The following is a 13,067-nucleotide window of genomic DNA, read 5'->3' as shown; positions in this document are numbered from 1 at the left end:
GGGGGGGGGGGCACCTGCCCCACCTGAACTTTCAAATGTTTTGACCCCCCCTACAAAAAAAAAAAAAAAATCTCAATTAAGTGAATTCACGTTACCTTTCCAACTTTTCTAGTAGTAGTAGACTTCTACTCCTAGTACAATTCTATATATAAAATTAATGGATCCCACTTAGTAAACTTGATGGACTAGACAAAGCCACCTGTAGAATTTTTTTATGTGTCAAGTTTCTTTCTTGGATAGCCAACTTGAGACATACATCCATAACATGCAGTCCACTGAAGAGTTTTCAGCAGTTAAAAGAATTGGATAGCTTGCTAAAAATATGGTAGAAATGAAAAAGAATGTTTCATATCCATTGGTTTACTCATTAGTGACTTTGGCATTGATCTTACCAGTTGCAATAACTACTGTTGAAAGAGCTTTTTCAGTAATGAACATAATTAAAAATCAATTACGCAATTGAATAGGAGATCAGTAATGAATGATTGCTTAGTCACATATATTGAGAAATATATATTCAAGACTATTGAGTGTGAAGAAATCATGCAGCGATTTCAAAATATAAAAAATTGCCAAGGGCAATTGAGTAAAATAAGCTAGATGTGAAAAAATAAATTAAAGTTTACATTTTATATTAGATTCTGTACAACAATTACGTTATCATATAGTTGTTTACTTATTTTGTTATTAATATCGATTAATTTTTTAAAATTAATTTTTTACTTCCAATCTTGTCTTTTAATCTTGCCCTCCGACCTAAATTCCTGGCTCCACCACTGAATGGAAGTGCCAAACCTGGAAGAGATCCAGTCCAAGTGTGAAGTGAAGCAAAGAGAAAACAAAAGCCAAGTCCAAGTGAATAACTTACACAAGCAGAGGCTAGGCAAGTCCAGCAAGGCGTGAAAGGAAAGAAATAAGAAGTGAGGCCTAAAACCATATTGACGTGGATGAAGTTTACAAGAATACAAGTTTTCCAAGTCAAGCAATTAGGTCTATCACTAAAAAACAAAGTCAACGTGTTATGTGAATATGAGGAGCAAAAGAGAGCTCCACGATAACACTGTGACTATTTTTTTCTTTCTTTCTCTATTTTATTTATTTAGTTTAATACTTAGTATTTTATTTTTGTGTTCTCTTTCAAATACTATGAGTAGCTAAATATTCAGTTAAAGTTAGCTAAAGTTGAAGATGAAATTTTATTAAGGATTATCAGTAATATGTGATCTGATTTTTCCCAGAGCAGTTGTTCTTTAATGATTAAAATTGTTCTTGCTTCATCTCAATTGACTAAGATAGAATTCTAGATATGAGTCCAATAATATTTTTCTTATGATTTAGGATTTATCTTAATTAACTGAATTCTTGGTTTTATAATCATATGATTTTAAAATTAGATTTTTTTTTTTATTTGTTTGGTTACGGATGCAATTGATGATTTGATTTTATACATAAAAAGTGAAGAATAGCATGCTTTAGATTTTTTAAACATAAGTTTTAATGATAATAATAATAGTAATTGTTGTTGTTGTTGTTGTTGTTGTTGACAATATAAAAAAACAACAATATAAAAATAGTAAATAATAATAATAATAATAATAAATCACAACAATAATTAAAATAACAATAACAATAACAAAAGTAGATCTTTATGCTCAAGAACAATTGAAACATTTCTAAAATAATTTGAATCAATCCAAAAATAAATATGCCATATGTTATTTAGTGGCTTCTCAGGTAGTCTCACAATTAGAAAAAAAGATCCACAATCAATCCCCCCCCCCCCCCCCCCTTATATATAATTTAATGAAAATAAAATATGATTTTCATAAATTCTCAATTGAATGTGTAATTTTTTTTAATGCTTTAAAAATTACAATCACTAATTAGTAGATTTTCTCTCCTTTGGTTATAATAATTGTAATCTGTGTGAAAACCTGTATGAATATGATCAGATGAAAATCTTAATACCTTTTAGTCTAGTGAAGAGATAGTTAAACCATAACTGTGTAAACAAAAGTTATGACTTGCCCATGGGATCATTAGCAACTTTGTGACATGCCTTTCACATTTTAGCACCTAGCAATGGCACATGTACCAATCATGTCAGTTGGTATAGATAGAAGTAAAATTTCTCTTGGTAAGTAATACTATATAAATTAATCATTCCCTTTTTTGCCTTTTGGATATGTTGGTAGAATTTGCCATTCTAAAGGAGTAAGATAATTCTTGAGCTGATGTGCAAACACCCTTTCCTCTCTAAAACCTTCAAAGTTGAAATCTAAAGAGTGATTCCTCTTGTCTCTGCGGAAACTATAAGTTCAAATTTTGTCTTCTAAGCAATTTTTTAGCCACTGCCATGCTGTTTGCGGTAATTGTTATGCTAAAAGCCATTTTTGATAAGCATTTAAAAAAGGAAAAGAAAAAAAAAGTAGAAAAAAAAAATGAGAGAGAGCTTTGCAATCATTCTACATGAAACATATGGGAACAAAGAATATTACAGTATACGCTTATAGTCGTTATATGATTATGGGAAACCATGATTATATAACAATTGAAATTATTAAGATAAACATTGGTACTTAGCTTTTCTTTCCCCTTTTGTTGCGTAATTATGGAAAAAAAGGAGTATTGAGATAAGGGAGAAATGCAATCAGCCGCTTCTTCTTCTTCTTAATGGACTTAAATACCTACAGTGTCATGTACTCTCCTTTAGAGTTATCTTTTTCCAACCTACTATGTAGCGATTGAAGCGACCATTCATATGTAGTTTTAGTCATATAGTTTTTTTAATACTACTACATATATACTGTCTTATAAATCAACACATAATGGGTTGAAAAAATAGCTTCAAACTGATTTGTAGCCAAACTTTGTTCATGATGTTATGGATACCACAAAATTTAATATGTAGATCTTACAAAATGATGTGTCACGATCATGATTGCCTAAAAAACAAGTCAAACATTCATTTATTAGGTAGTTTAAACATGCATACCAATCACACTAACTGTCACATCAATTTGTAAATTTTATGTTTCTTCTCCTCAAAGTAATGTTAGGGATACAATTATTTTCATTTTTTTTTCTATAATTCAATAATTATTATGGGTGGATTTGAACCATAGACTACAAGGTGTTGATTGAGATCCCAGCTCCTAACCTTTTCAAAACTTTTCTACTACTTTGTATAGGGTATATGTTGTTAATAGAAAGGCATCACTTTTATGTTGGGCCATCGATTTTTATTATACACCAAGCATATCATTGCAATCTTAAAGATTATCAAAAACATTTGTTCATCAATACTCTTTTTTTCCCTAATGACTAATGAGATTGCTGGGCTTGTCTAAATCTGGTCATTGCCTCACGGGCTTTGTAATTGTTGTGTTCGAATGGACTTTCTCTGCCTAATACTTTTTTAATACATTGGAGGCCCATTAAGATTTTGGCTACATATAGATGACCGAGAGGTAACATTTTGGCCATAGGGTCTTGGATGCTCTTGTTATTGTATAGATAATAAGATCAATTCTAGTTCTTTCAACTTCATCAATTGTGCTAGTTAGTAGTTACACTAATATTTCTTTTTTTAATAAAAGTGCCAATTAATTCAAGTATTCCATGGAGAAACAGGTGTACAATTACCCACATTCTAAAAGCTAATCATTACCTTGAAGAAACAATTCTACCTTGTTGTGTGAGCCATATGAGACATAATATGGTGACTTTTAAGAGATGCAATATTGACAAGATACTGAAATAACAAACCGTTTGGCTCAACAAATCTTGAAGAAGAAAACCAAGCATTTTCATAATAATTTCATCCAAACAACGCCTCAATTTTTTAGCTAGGATTTAGGTGATATATTAGGTAGGAAAAAGTTAACAAATGGCTTAAGGACATTAGTTTTTTTTTTTTTTTAAATAAAATAAAATAAAATAAAATTTTATGAAAGAAAAAAAGTAATTGATTTTTTTGACAACTTTTTTATATATCTAATAATAGTGGTATCAAAACTTTCTAAAATAGTTTATTAATAAATGCCCTAGGAGCACCTGCTAACCAAAACAAGGAATTGACTTCCTTCAACAGGAGCCAAATTCAAAGAAAGACACAATAGCCTTGGCCACATCTCTTTGAACAATGGACCAAGATATTTAAAGAATTTAGTTGTAAACCTAATACCCAATAGGATTTAAAGATGTATCCCCTTCATAAAAAACAGAACATATTTGACCTCGTCTAGTGTAACGTTTGAGATAAGGTGCTCTCTTTGCTTACATGAGATTTGCGAATTCAACAAAATAGAAACTCTTAGTAGAACAGAGATCAAGAAATAAGGATTGAGGACGTAGGAGTTGCTTATAGAAATTCACATCAAGTTTTTTCAATTGTATTGAGCCGATATCGATGCCATTCCCTATTCATTCTTTAAGTTCTTGACTAAAATTTTCAAAATTCTAGTATTTACAACTTACAACTTTGTTTACTAATGGACACATAGTTGTACAAGGACTCTTTTTTCCTTTGCAATAAGATTGAAGTTCCCTCGAAAGGATAGCAATTGGTTTTTTAGTTTTTACCGTTATAAATCCAACCTAGTCCTCTCAACCCTTTGCCTAACATTGCCAAACTTCTCTTTGTTAACTATTTTCTGCACCGCTTTGATTGCCTTGAACTTTGAGTAGAGTTGAAACGTATGTGAGAACCTGCACATCACAATGACAACTTAAATTATCAATTATGCACTCTAATTTATGGAAACCTAAATTTTGGGGGGGGTGGTGGGGAATCAACAATACTAACAATAACAATAACAAGGCTTCATGCTCAAGAAGATTTAAACATTGATAATGATTATATCTAAATAATAAATGCATCAACAATTCGGACTCAATTGATGCAAGTATATTACAATGGACTAACAATTCGGTCTCATGCTATGCATCCAACACAATGGACTAGTGCTAACATAATATGGTAGGTGCACTAAACAATCGCTTAGACTCTTCTTTATAGAAATTAGTTTAGCCAATGATGTTTTTCCATAATAATCCATCCATCCAATTTTACTGTCACTTATGTCCTATTGCCTTTCACATTTAAGCTTCATTTTTTTTTTTTTTTTTTTTTTATCAAACATGGATTTTAGTATAACAAATACCACAATACAGCATGGCAGTGACTAAAAAATTGTTTAGCAAACAAAATTTGAACATATAGTTTCTGCAGAGACAGGAAGGATCACTCTTTAGATTTCAACATTGAAGCTTTAAGAGAGGAAAGGGTGTTTGCACAGTAGCTCAAGAATCATCTTACTCCTTTAGAAAGGTAAATTCTACCAACAAATCCAAAAGGCAAAAAGGAAATGATTTATAGTGTTATTTACCAAGAGAATTCTTATTTCCACCTATACCAACTGACATGGTTGGCACATGTGCCTTTGCCAGGTGCTAAAATGTGAAAGGCATGTCACAAAGTTGCTAATGATCCTATGGTATTAACCATCTCTTCACTAAACAAAAAGGTATTAACAATCTCATCTCTCATATTCATGCAGGTTTTCACACACAATCTGCTGTTATAACAAGTAATAACCACAAAGAGAAATAAAATCGACTAATTAGTGATTGTAATTTTTAAAGCATTTAAAAAAAATTAGGCATTCACTTGATAATTTGCAAAAATATACTATTTTCATTAAATTAAATCAAATTTTATTTTTTGAGAAAATTTTCTCTTTTATCTTGATTTTCTTATGAATATAAACCTTAAAAAAAAATCTTTGTCAATTTCAAAATGTTAAATTAGTATTACACTCAATTTCAAATCTAGGGGGTGGATCCTGCAATTGTGAATTTGTTTTGGGGGGTTGGGGGGGGGGGGGGGGGGTGAGAGATTGATTGTGATTCTTTTTCTAATTGAGAGACTCTTGAGAAGCCACGAATAGCTGGAGAATTCATTGTTGGATCAATTCCAAATCATTTGAGATATGTTTCAATTTTTATTGAGCATAAGATCTATTTTATTATTGTTATTTTTATTATTTTGTTGTTTTTGTTGTTAATAATAATTTTTTTTAATTTTAATTATAATATTTATTACTATGATTATTATTATTTCCAAATGTAGGTTTTCAAAAATTAGAGCTGCACATAATTTCATATGTCAAATCCTCTTTTAAGAAAAAAAAAAAAAAATTGAAGTTGAGTCATAAGAGGGAAAAAGAAGAAGAAGAACATAAAATTTGTAGAAAATGCAATAATGATCTTGATGAGGCTTGTTGGTTTTTGAAAAGTTAGAGTTGCATGTAATTTAATATATTATAGTTCATTATCCAGGTAAGGATAACTTATCTACATAAAACATGACTGATAATCCACTCGTTTCATCTTTTCACGTTGTACTGTTTGTTACAGGTAGTTGGAACGTTAATAGGATTTTCAACAAGAACTTTAACTGCATGGTTGGCTCTCTCGCAATCAAAAATATGTGTGAAGATGCTAATTTATGGACATGCCCCAGTGATAAAAGGGCATTCAACAGATCGTTGATTTGGGGCATTGATCCCGGCCAGTATTTTCTTAAAAGAAAGAATTGAACTTGAAAGTTTAGTTGGATAAAGATAAAAATAAATGAAAAACACTAGTAAAAAATACAATATTGACTAGCAGGATATAAAACATTTTCTTTTAGAAGACCTGGAAANCCCCCCAACTGACATGGTTGGCACATGTGCCTTTGCCAGGTGCTAAAATGTGAAAGGCATGTCACAAAGTTGCTAATGATCCTATGGTATTAACCATCTCTTCACTAAACAAAAAGGTATTAACAATCTCATCTGCTCATATTCATGCAGGTTTTCACACACAATCTGCTGTTATAACAAGTAATAACCACAAAGAGAAATAAAATCGACTAATTAGTGATTGTAATTTTTAAAGCATTTAAAAAAAATTAGGCATTCACTTGATAATTTGCAAAAATATACTATTTTCATTAAATTAAATCAAATTTTATTTTTTGAGAAAATTTTCTCTTTTATCTTGATTTTCTTATGAATATAAACCTTAAAAAAAAATTCTTTGTCAATTTCAAAATGTTAAATTAGTATTACACTCAATTTCAAATCTAGGGGGTGGATCCTGCAATTGTGAATTTGTTTTGGGGGGTTGGGGGGGGGGGGGGGGGTGAGAGATTGATTGTGATTCTTTTTCTAATTGAGAGACTGCTTGAGAAGCCACTGAATAGCATGGAGAATTCATTGTTGGATCAATTCCAAATCATTTGAGATATGTTTCAATTTTTATTGAGCATAAGATCTATTTTATTATTGTTATTTTTATTATTTTGTTGTTTTTGTTGTTAATAATAATTTTTTTTAATTTTAATTATAATATTTATTACTATGATTATTATTATTTCCAAATGTAGGTTTTCAAAAATTAGAGCTGCACATAATTTCATATGTCACAATCCTCTTTTAAGAAAAAAAAAAAAAAATTGAAGTTGAGTCATAAGAGGGAAAAAAGAAGAAGAAGAACATAAAATTTGTAGAAAATGCAATAATGATCTTGATGAGGCTTGTTGGTTTTTGAAAAGTTAGAGTTGCATGTAATTTAATATATTATAGTTCATTATCCAGGTAAGGATAACTTATCTACATAAAACATGACTGATAATCCACTCGTTTCATCTTTTACACGTTGTACTGTTTGTTACAGGTAGTTGGAACGTTAATAGGATTTTCAACAAGAACTTTAACTGCATGGTTGGCTCTCTCGCTAATCAAAAATATGTGTGAAGATGCTAATTTATGGACATGCCCCAGTGATAAAAGGGCATTCAACAGATCGTTGATTTGGGGCATTGATCCCAGCCAGATATTTTCTTAAAAGAAAGAATTGAACTTGAAAGTTTAGTTGCAAGATAAAGATAAAAATAAATGAAATAACACTAGTAAAAAATACAATATTGACTAGCAGGATATATAACATTTTCTTTCAGAAGACCTGGAAATATAATAATCTAACATGTTCTTCTCTAATGTCAATGCGAAGCTTATGCCTTTTAGGGTTACTGTCAATGAGATGATATATAACACTTACGTACAAAAACTTACTAATCTTGCAGCATTTAAAAAAGTTTAAAAAAAAAAAAAAAGTAGGAAAGAAAATATGAGAGAGCTTTGCAATCATTCTGCATGTAACATATGGGAAACAAAGAATATTGCAGTAGCTTATAGACGTTATCCTGAAAAATTAATTGACAAATGTAACAATCCTAGTAGCATACTTTATTGGTTCCCTTCTATATTTTTCCCTTTCACTTTTTCTTTTTCCTTTCCAAATAAGAAAATAGAAAGATACTCTAAACAACATCCTTTCTGCATATATAATTGCTGGTACAATGAGTTGGCGACATTGCATTTGATCCATTAACAAACAAACAATAAACTTTAACCCAACATGAACTGTAACAATCATTGTCAGTGAAAGATAAACTAATTTTTTTGGCTAAACTACTTCTAAATTCTAATTAACTTTTAACTTGTATGGTATGTTATATTTATTTAATAAGTGGTAAGATATGGCTAGTGAATGCAATAGTAAATATTTATTCAAAGTTGTATTTAGCACAAATGACTGAGGTATGCACCATATCTAGCTTAATCATCTAAGTGACAGGTGCCTTTTGACTGGAATCCTGGAAACCGAGCCAGCTTTATGCTGATAACAAAGTAAGGGGCCACTGTAGTAATATAATCCTATCATAATCATGGCTTTAGCTTTGTTTACACTCCCTTGCAAGCAAGGTACAACAAGGCTTTATTCCATCTTCTTCTTATTATATAAGGCTAAGATTGCGTAATTGAAAAACCATGCACACAAACCAAGTATATCCTTCTCTTGCTTATTGATATCCCAAATAAGCTTGGCCAGTACACAGCCTGCTCCCAAAGATGCAGCACATGATTAAGAGTGATCACAGGATGTTCTCAGCATCTGATGATAGTACAATGATGAAGCAAATTCAGGCAACACATGCTCCTGATGGTCGTGAACTTGATGTCAACCCTTTTCTCCATATCATTGAGGATATCTTGCGTCGTGCCAATCCTATCATTGATGGTGGTTTCCATGTATTACTCTTTCCATTTTCTCTTTTTGCTATGTTAGTTCACTTGCACTTGGCCTTATTGCCTAGTTAAAAAAAATGCAAACAAAATAACATTCAATGATTTTTATTATTGTTATTCTTAGTAACTGATATGATGTTATACTATGCAGGGTACTCAAGAACATGTCGATTATGTGGAGGACAGTGTTAGTCTGGCTGGTTTTGATGGCATTCTTGAAGCACTGGCTTACATCATACATAAAATTTCCTGCGAGGTTTATTTTGAGACCTGAGTCAAGATATTCTCAACTTTTATCATATTCCACTCCTGTGCCACTCTGTTGCTAATAAAAAATGCTTTTCATACTAACAGTCTAATAACTCTTCTACGGAAGCAAAACAAATACTTTCTTATCCTCTCTTTTTATGGGAAAAGCCTCTCTCCAAAAAGAGAGTAGTACTCTGAGGTGCTTTCATAGCACACTTCTTTGCCATTGATAACGCACAGAAACATGTATACACTAAGCACTTGCCTTTTATGTCTAGTGCAATTTAACTTTTGAATGAACATAATACCCTCTTAAAAAATTAACGTATTTATGTGTGTGTGTGTGTGGACTGTGGATGCTCATGTTGCAAACTGAGATTTTTTCTTTTTCAAAAAAATTATTTTTATAGTTACTCTTTCTTTCTTTCTTTTTTCTTTTTTTTTTCTTTTTTTTGAACATCCCTCTATTGACCAAATGATCATTTTTAGTTGCCTATTAAAGTAATCAGCTAATTGCCTAATTCCATGCTAAACTTGAGAAGATTAAGCCTTTCCAGCATAATGTGATAGGATAATCACTAGTTCAAAGTACAAAACCACACCTTCATCAGTTAAGGCTAATCTCTTGTGCGCTAGGGTGTGTAATTTATGGTTCTAATGATGCTATCCGTTGCTGTTTAACTTGGCTTATTCAAGTGAAGCTTTTATTCCCCTCTTACTAAATTACTGGAAGAAATGAAATCAGGTGAATGATTTTTACATATTTGTTACCAGATATCATGTAAATGCTCTGGTGGTGGAGATGCGCATGCAACAACTATGGTGTTATTCAACACCCTTACGAGCTATAGTTGGGATGCAAAAGTGGTTCTCTCACTAGCAGCTTTTGCTGTGAATTATGGGGAATTCTGGCTCGTAGCTAAACTTTCCACAACAAATCCACTTGCCAAGTCCGTGGCATTCCTTAAGCAGCTGCCCGACATCATAGAGCATTCAAACTCTTTGAAACCCCAGTATGATGCACTTAAGAAACTCATCAAGGCCATGATGGATTTAACTAGGTGCATTGTTGAGTTCAAGGAGCTACCACCTCAGTACATTTCACATGACACGCCCGCAATGTCAACTGCCATAGCTCATATCCCTGCTGCTTCCTATTGGATCATTAGATGCATAGTGGCTTGTTCCTCACAGATTGCAAGCCTTATTGGTTTGAGACATGAGTAAGTCTTCCATGATCAAGCAAGCTCAATAAATTTTATATGAATGCCATATGTAGATATATCATATATGACAACCTTTCTATGCTGCTTTTAGGTATACTGCATCAACCACTGAAGCATGGGAACTATCAGGCTTGGCTCATAAGGTCAACAATATACACGAGCACCTCAAGAAGCAACTCGCTCTCTGCTATCAACATATAGGTGGGTCGTTAACATTCATGTAATCAAAATCATATTACATAGACAAGCTAATCAGTTCAAATTCTTGAAGAATACTCTTTATCTTTTCGAGAAACCAGTGGTGTGTCAAGGACTAACACGAGGAAACAATGAACTTTACTGTGTTTACCTCCCATACTATATTTTATCAATTTTTGAAAACCAATTAATCATTGAGGAATTAATTTTATTTCAACTTAATTACCAGTTTTTTTTTTTTAACATCTACCATGGGATGCAGATGGGAAGAGACATCTAGAATACTATCAAAATCTCATCCACCTATTTGAAACACCACATCTTGATAATATGAAGATTCTCAAGGCATTGTTAAACCCCAAGGATGAGCTGCAACCACTGGTGATTGGTTCAACCAAGACAAGGGTTTGTTCTCAAATCACCTTTTCATTAACTAAGCTCAATTTTTAGCTTGTAAATATAAAACAGTTGAGTTCTCTGTTGGCACAAACAGGCAAACCTTGAAGTACTAAGGAAGAAGCATGTTTTACTGCTCATATCGGATCTTGATATCTCCCATGAAGAAGTTCTCTTTCTTGATTCTATGTACAAGGAGCCGAAAAGGCCAGAGATCCAATATGAATTGGTGTGGCTCCCAATTGTGGACAGGTTGACCCCTTTGAATGAAGAGCATCAACGTATATTCGAGCATTTGCAGTCAATGATGCCATGGTATACTGTGTACGATCCTTGGATCATTGAAACAGCAGTCATTAAGTATATCAAGGAAGTGTGGCATTTTGCAAAGAAGTCAATTCTAGTGGTATTGGATCCACAAGGAAAGGTGGCTTCCCGGAATGCACTTCACATGGTTCGGATATGGGGAAATCATGCCTTCCCTTTTACTAGTGAGAAAGAAGATGCTTTATGGAAGTTGGAAAATTGGAAGCTTGATCTACTTGTTTATGGCATTGATGTAGAAATACCAGATTGGGTACGTCCATGTTCACAACCTTCTACTCATGCTTTTGCATACTTGCGTATGTGTAACTACTTATCTACTTATTTACACTAACAATACATGTGGTGATGGAATTTTTGTACTAAAGGTTTGTACTCGTGTGTGCATATATATATGCACTTTTTTTCTTATTAACTCACTAATTATAGTACTAATATGTAGCTTCTTTCTTTACCAGATAGCAAAAGGGAAAGTTGTATGCTTGTATGGAGGTGAGGACATTGCCTGGATCCGGAAATTCACAACTACAGCAAAGGCTATAGCTGAGGCTGCTGGGATCGACTTAGAATTGGTTTATGTAGGAAAGAACAATGCCAAGGAGAGGCTGAAGAAAAATATTGCTACTATCAATGCAGAGCAGCTTAGTCACTACTGGCCTGACATCTCATCAATTTCATTATTTTGGTCACGACTGGAAAGTATGTTGTACTCAAAATTGCAAAAGACTGTCGAAAATGATTACATAATGCAGGAGGTCATGACTATGCTTAGCTTTGATGGTAGTGATCAAGGATGGGCAATATTATTTAGAGGATCAGATGAAATGGCTAGGGCCAAAGGAGACTTGGCTCTAAGAAGCCTGCTAGAGTTCAATGAGTGGAGAGAGGATGCTGAGCTTAACGGTTTTGTACCAGCACTCAAAGATTACCTACAAAAACTTCACACCCCACAACATTGCAACCGCCTTATCCTTCCTGGGATTGATGGGGGCATTCCAGAGAGGGTGGTATGTGCAGAATGTGGCCGTCCTATGGAGAAGTACTACATGTACCGTTGCTGTACTGACTAGATGACATGGTTGAGCATGTTACTAATATGCATGTTTATTGTGAAAGCCCATTTTGTTATCTTGGTTAATTGGAATGATTGGTAGTGTGATCCCTCTACATGAACTGTAGTATTTCTGTTCTAATAATGATGTTTGTGTGAAATGTCAAGACTCTAGGAACCATTTTGGGTAGTTGAGTCTGTGACTAATTAATAAAGTGTGCTGTGAGAATTTGGTATAAATGTACCGATACTTTGAAGGCCATATTTAGTAATAAAATACTTCTCTCTCTCTCTCTCTCTCTCTCTCTCTCTATATGAGAAAAGGATCAATTTTCCGTGCCCTGCCAAAAGCTTTAAACTTATAATGAGTTTATAGTAACAAATATGTAAATCTCACCAGAAATTGTATTTGGGGATCGACCATGCCTTTGTCAAGGCAACAAAATTGCCCTAAAAAAATCTAGGAACTAAAATTTTAAGTTC

At 32.8% G+C, this 13,067-nt stretch overlaps 1 protein-coding gene across 1 annotated transcript; it reads left to right on the top strand.

The window, feature by feature from the left end:
- Positions 1-8,885: 8,885 nt before the first annotated feature.
- LOC112013905 (protein SIEVE ELEMENT OCCLUSION B) lies at positions 8,886-12,877 on the top strand. Its single transcript, XM_024046283.2, has 7 exons — positions 8,886-9,143; positions 9,292-9,396; positions 10,164-10,612; positions 10,707-10,816; positions 11,076-11,218; positions 11,307-11,786; positions 11,992-12,877. The coding sequence occupies exons 1-7, from the start codon at positions 8,964-8,966 to the stop codon at positions 12,601-12,603; spliced, it is 2,079 nt and encodes a 692-aa protein (XP_023902051.2). The 5' UTR covers positions 8,886-8,963; the 3' UTR covers positions 12,604-12,877.
- Positions 12,878-13,067: the final 190 nt, after the last annotated feature.

The sequence above is a fragment of the Quercus suber genome, unplaced genomic scaffold (genome assembly GCF_002906115.3).
Source record: "Quercus suber isolate HL8 unplaced genomic scaffold, Cork oak 2.0 scaffold_67, whole genome shotgun sequence".
Lineage (NCBI taxonomy): Eukaryota > Viridiplantae > Streptophyta > Magnoliopsida > Fagales > Fagaceae > Quercus > Quercus suber.
This window is presented reverse-complemented; position numbering and strand designations above follow the sequence as displayed.

What these genes read in the sequence shown, in the direction of transcription:
- LOC112013905 (XM_024046283.2), top strand. Translation starts at nt 8,964, where the DNA reads ATGCAGCACATGATTAAGAGTGATCACAGGATGTTCTCAGCATCTGAT. An exon ending in TACATAAAATTTCCTGCGAG is followed by an intron (nt 9,397 to 10,163) that starts GTTTATTTTGAG and finishes ATTTGTTACCAG; the next exon opens with ATATCATGTAAATGCTCTGG. An exon ending in TTGGTTCAACCAAGACAAGG is followed by an intron (nt 11,219 to 11,306) that starts GTTTGTTCTCAA and finishes TGGCACAAACAG; the next exon opens with GCAAACCTTGAAGTACTAAG.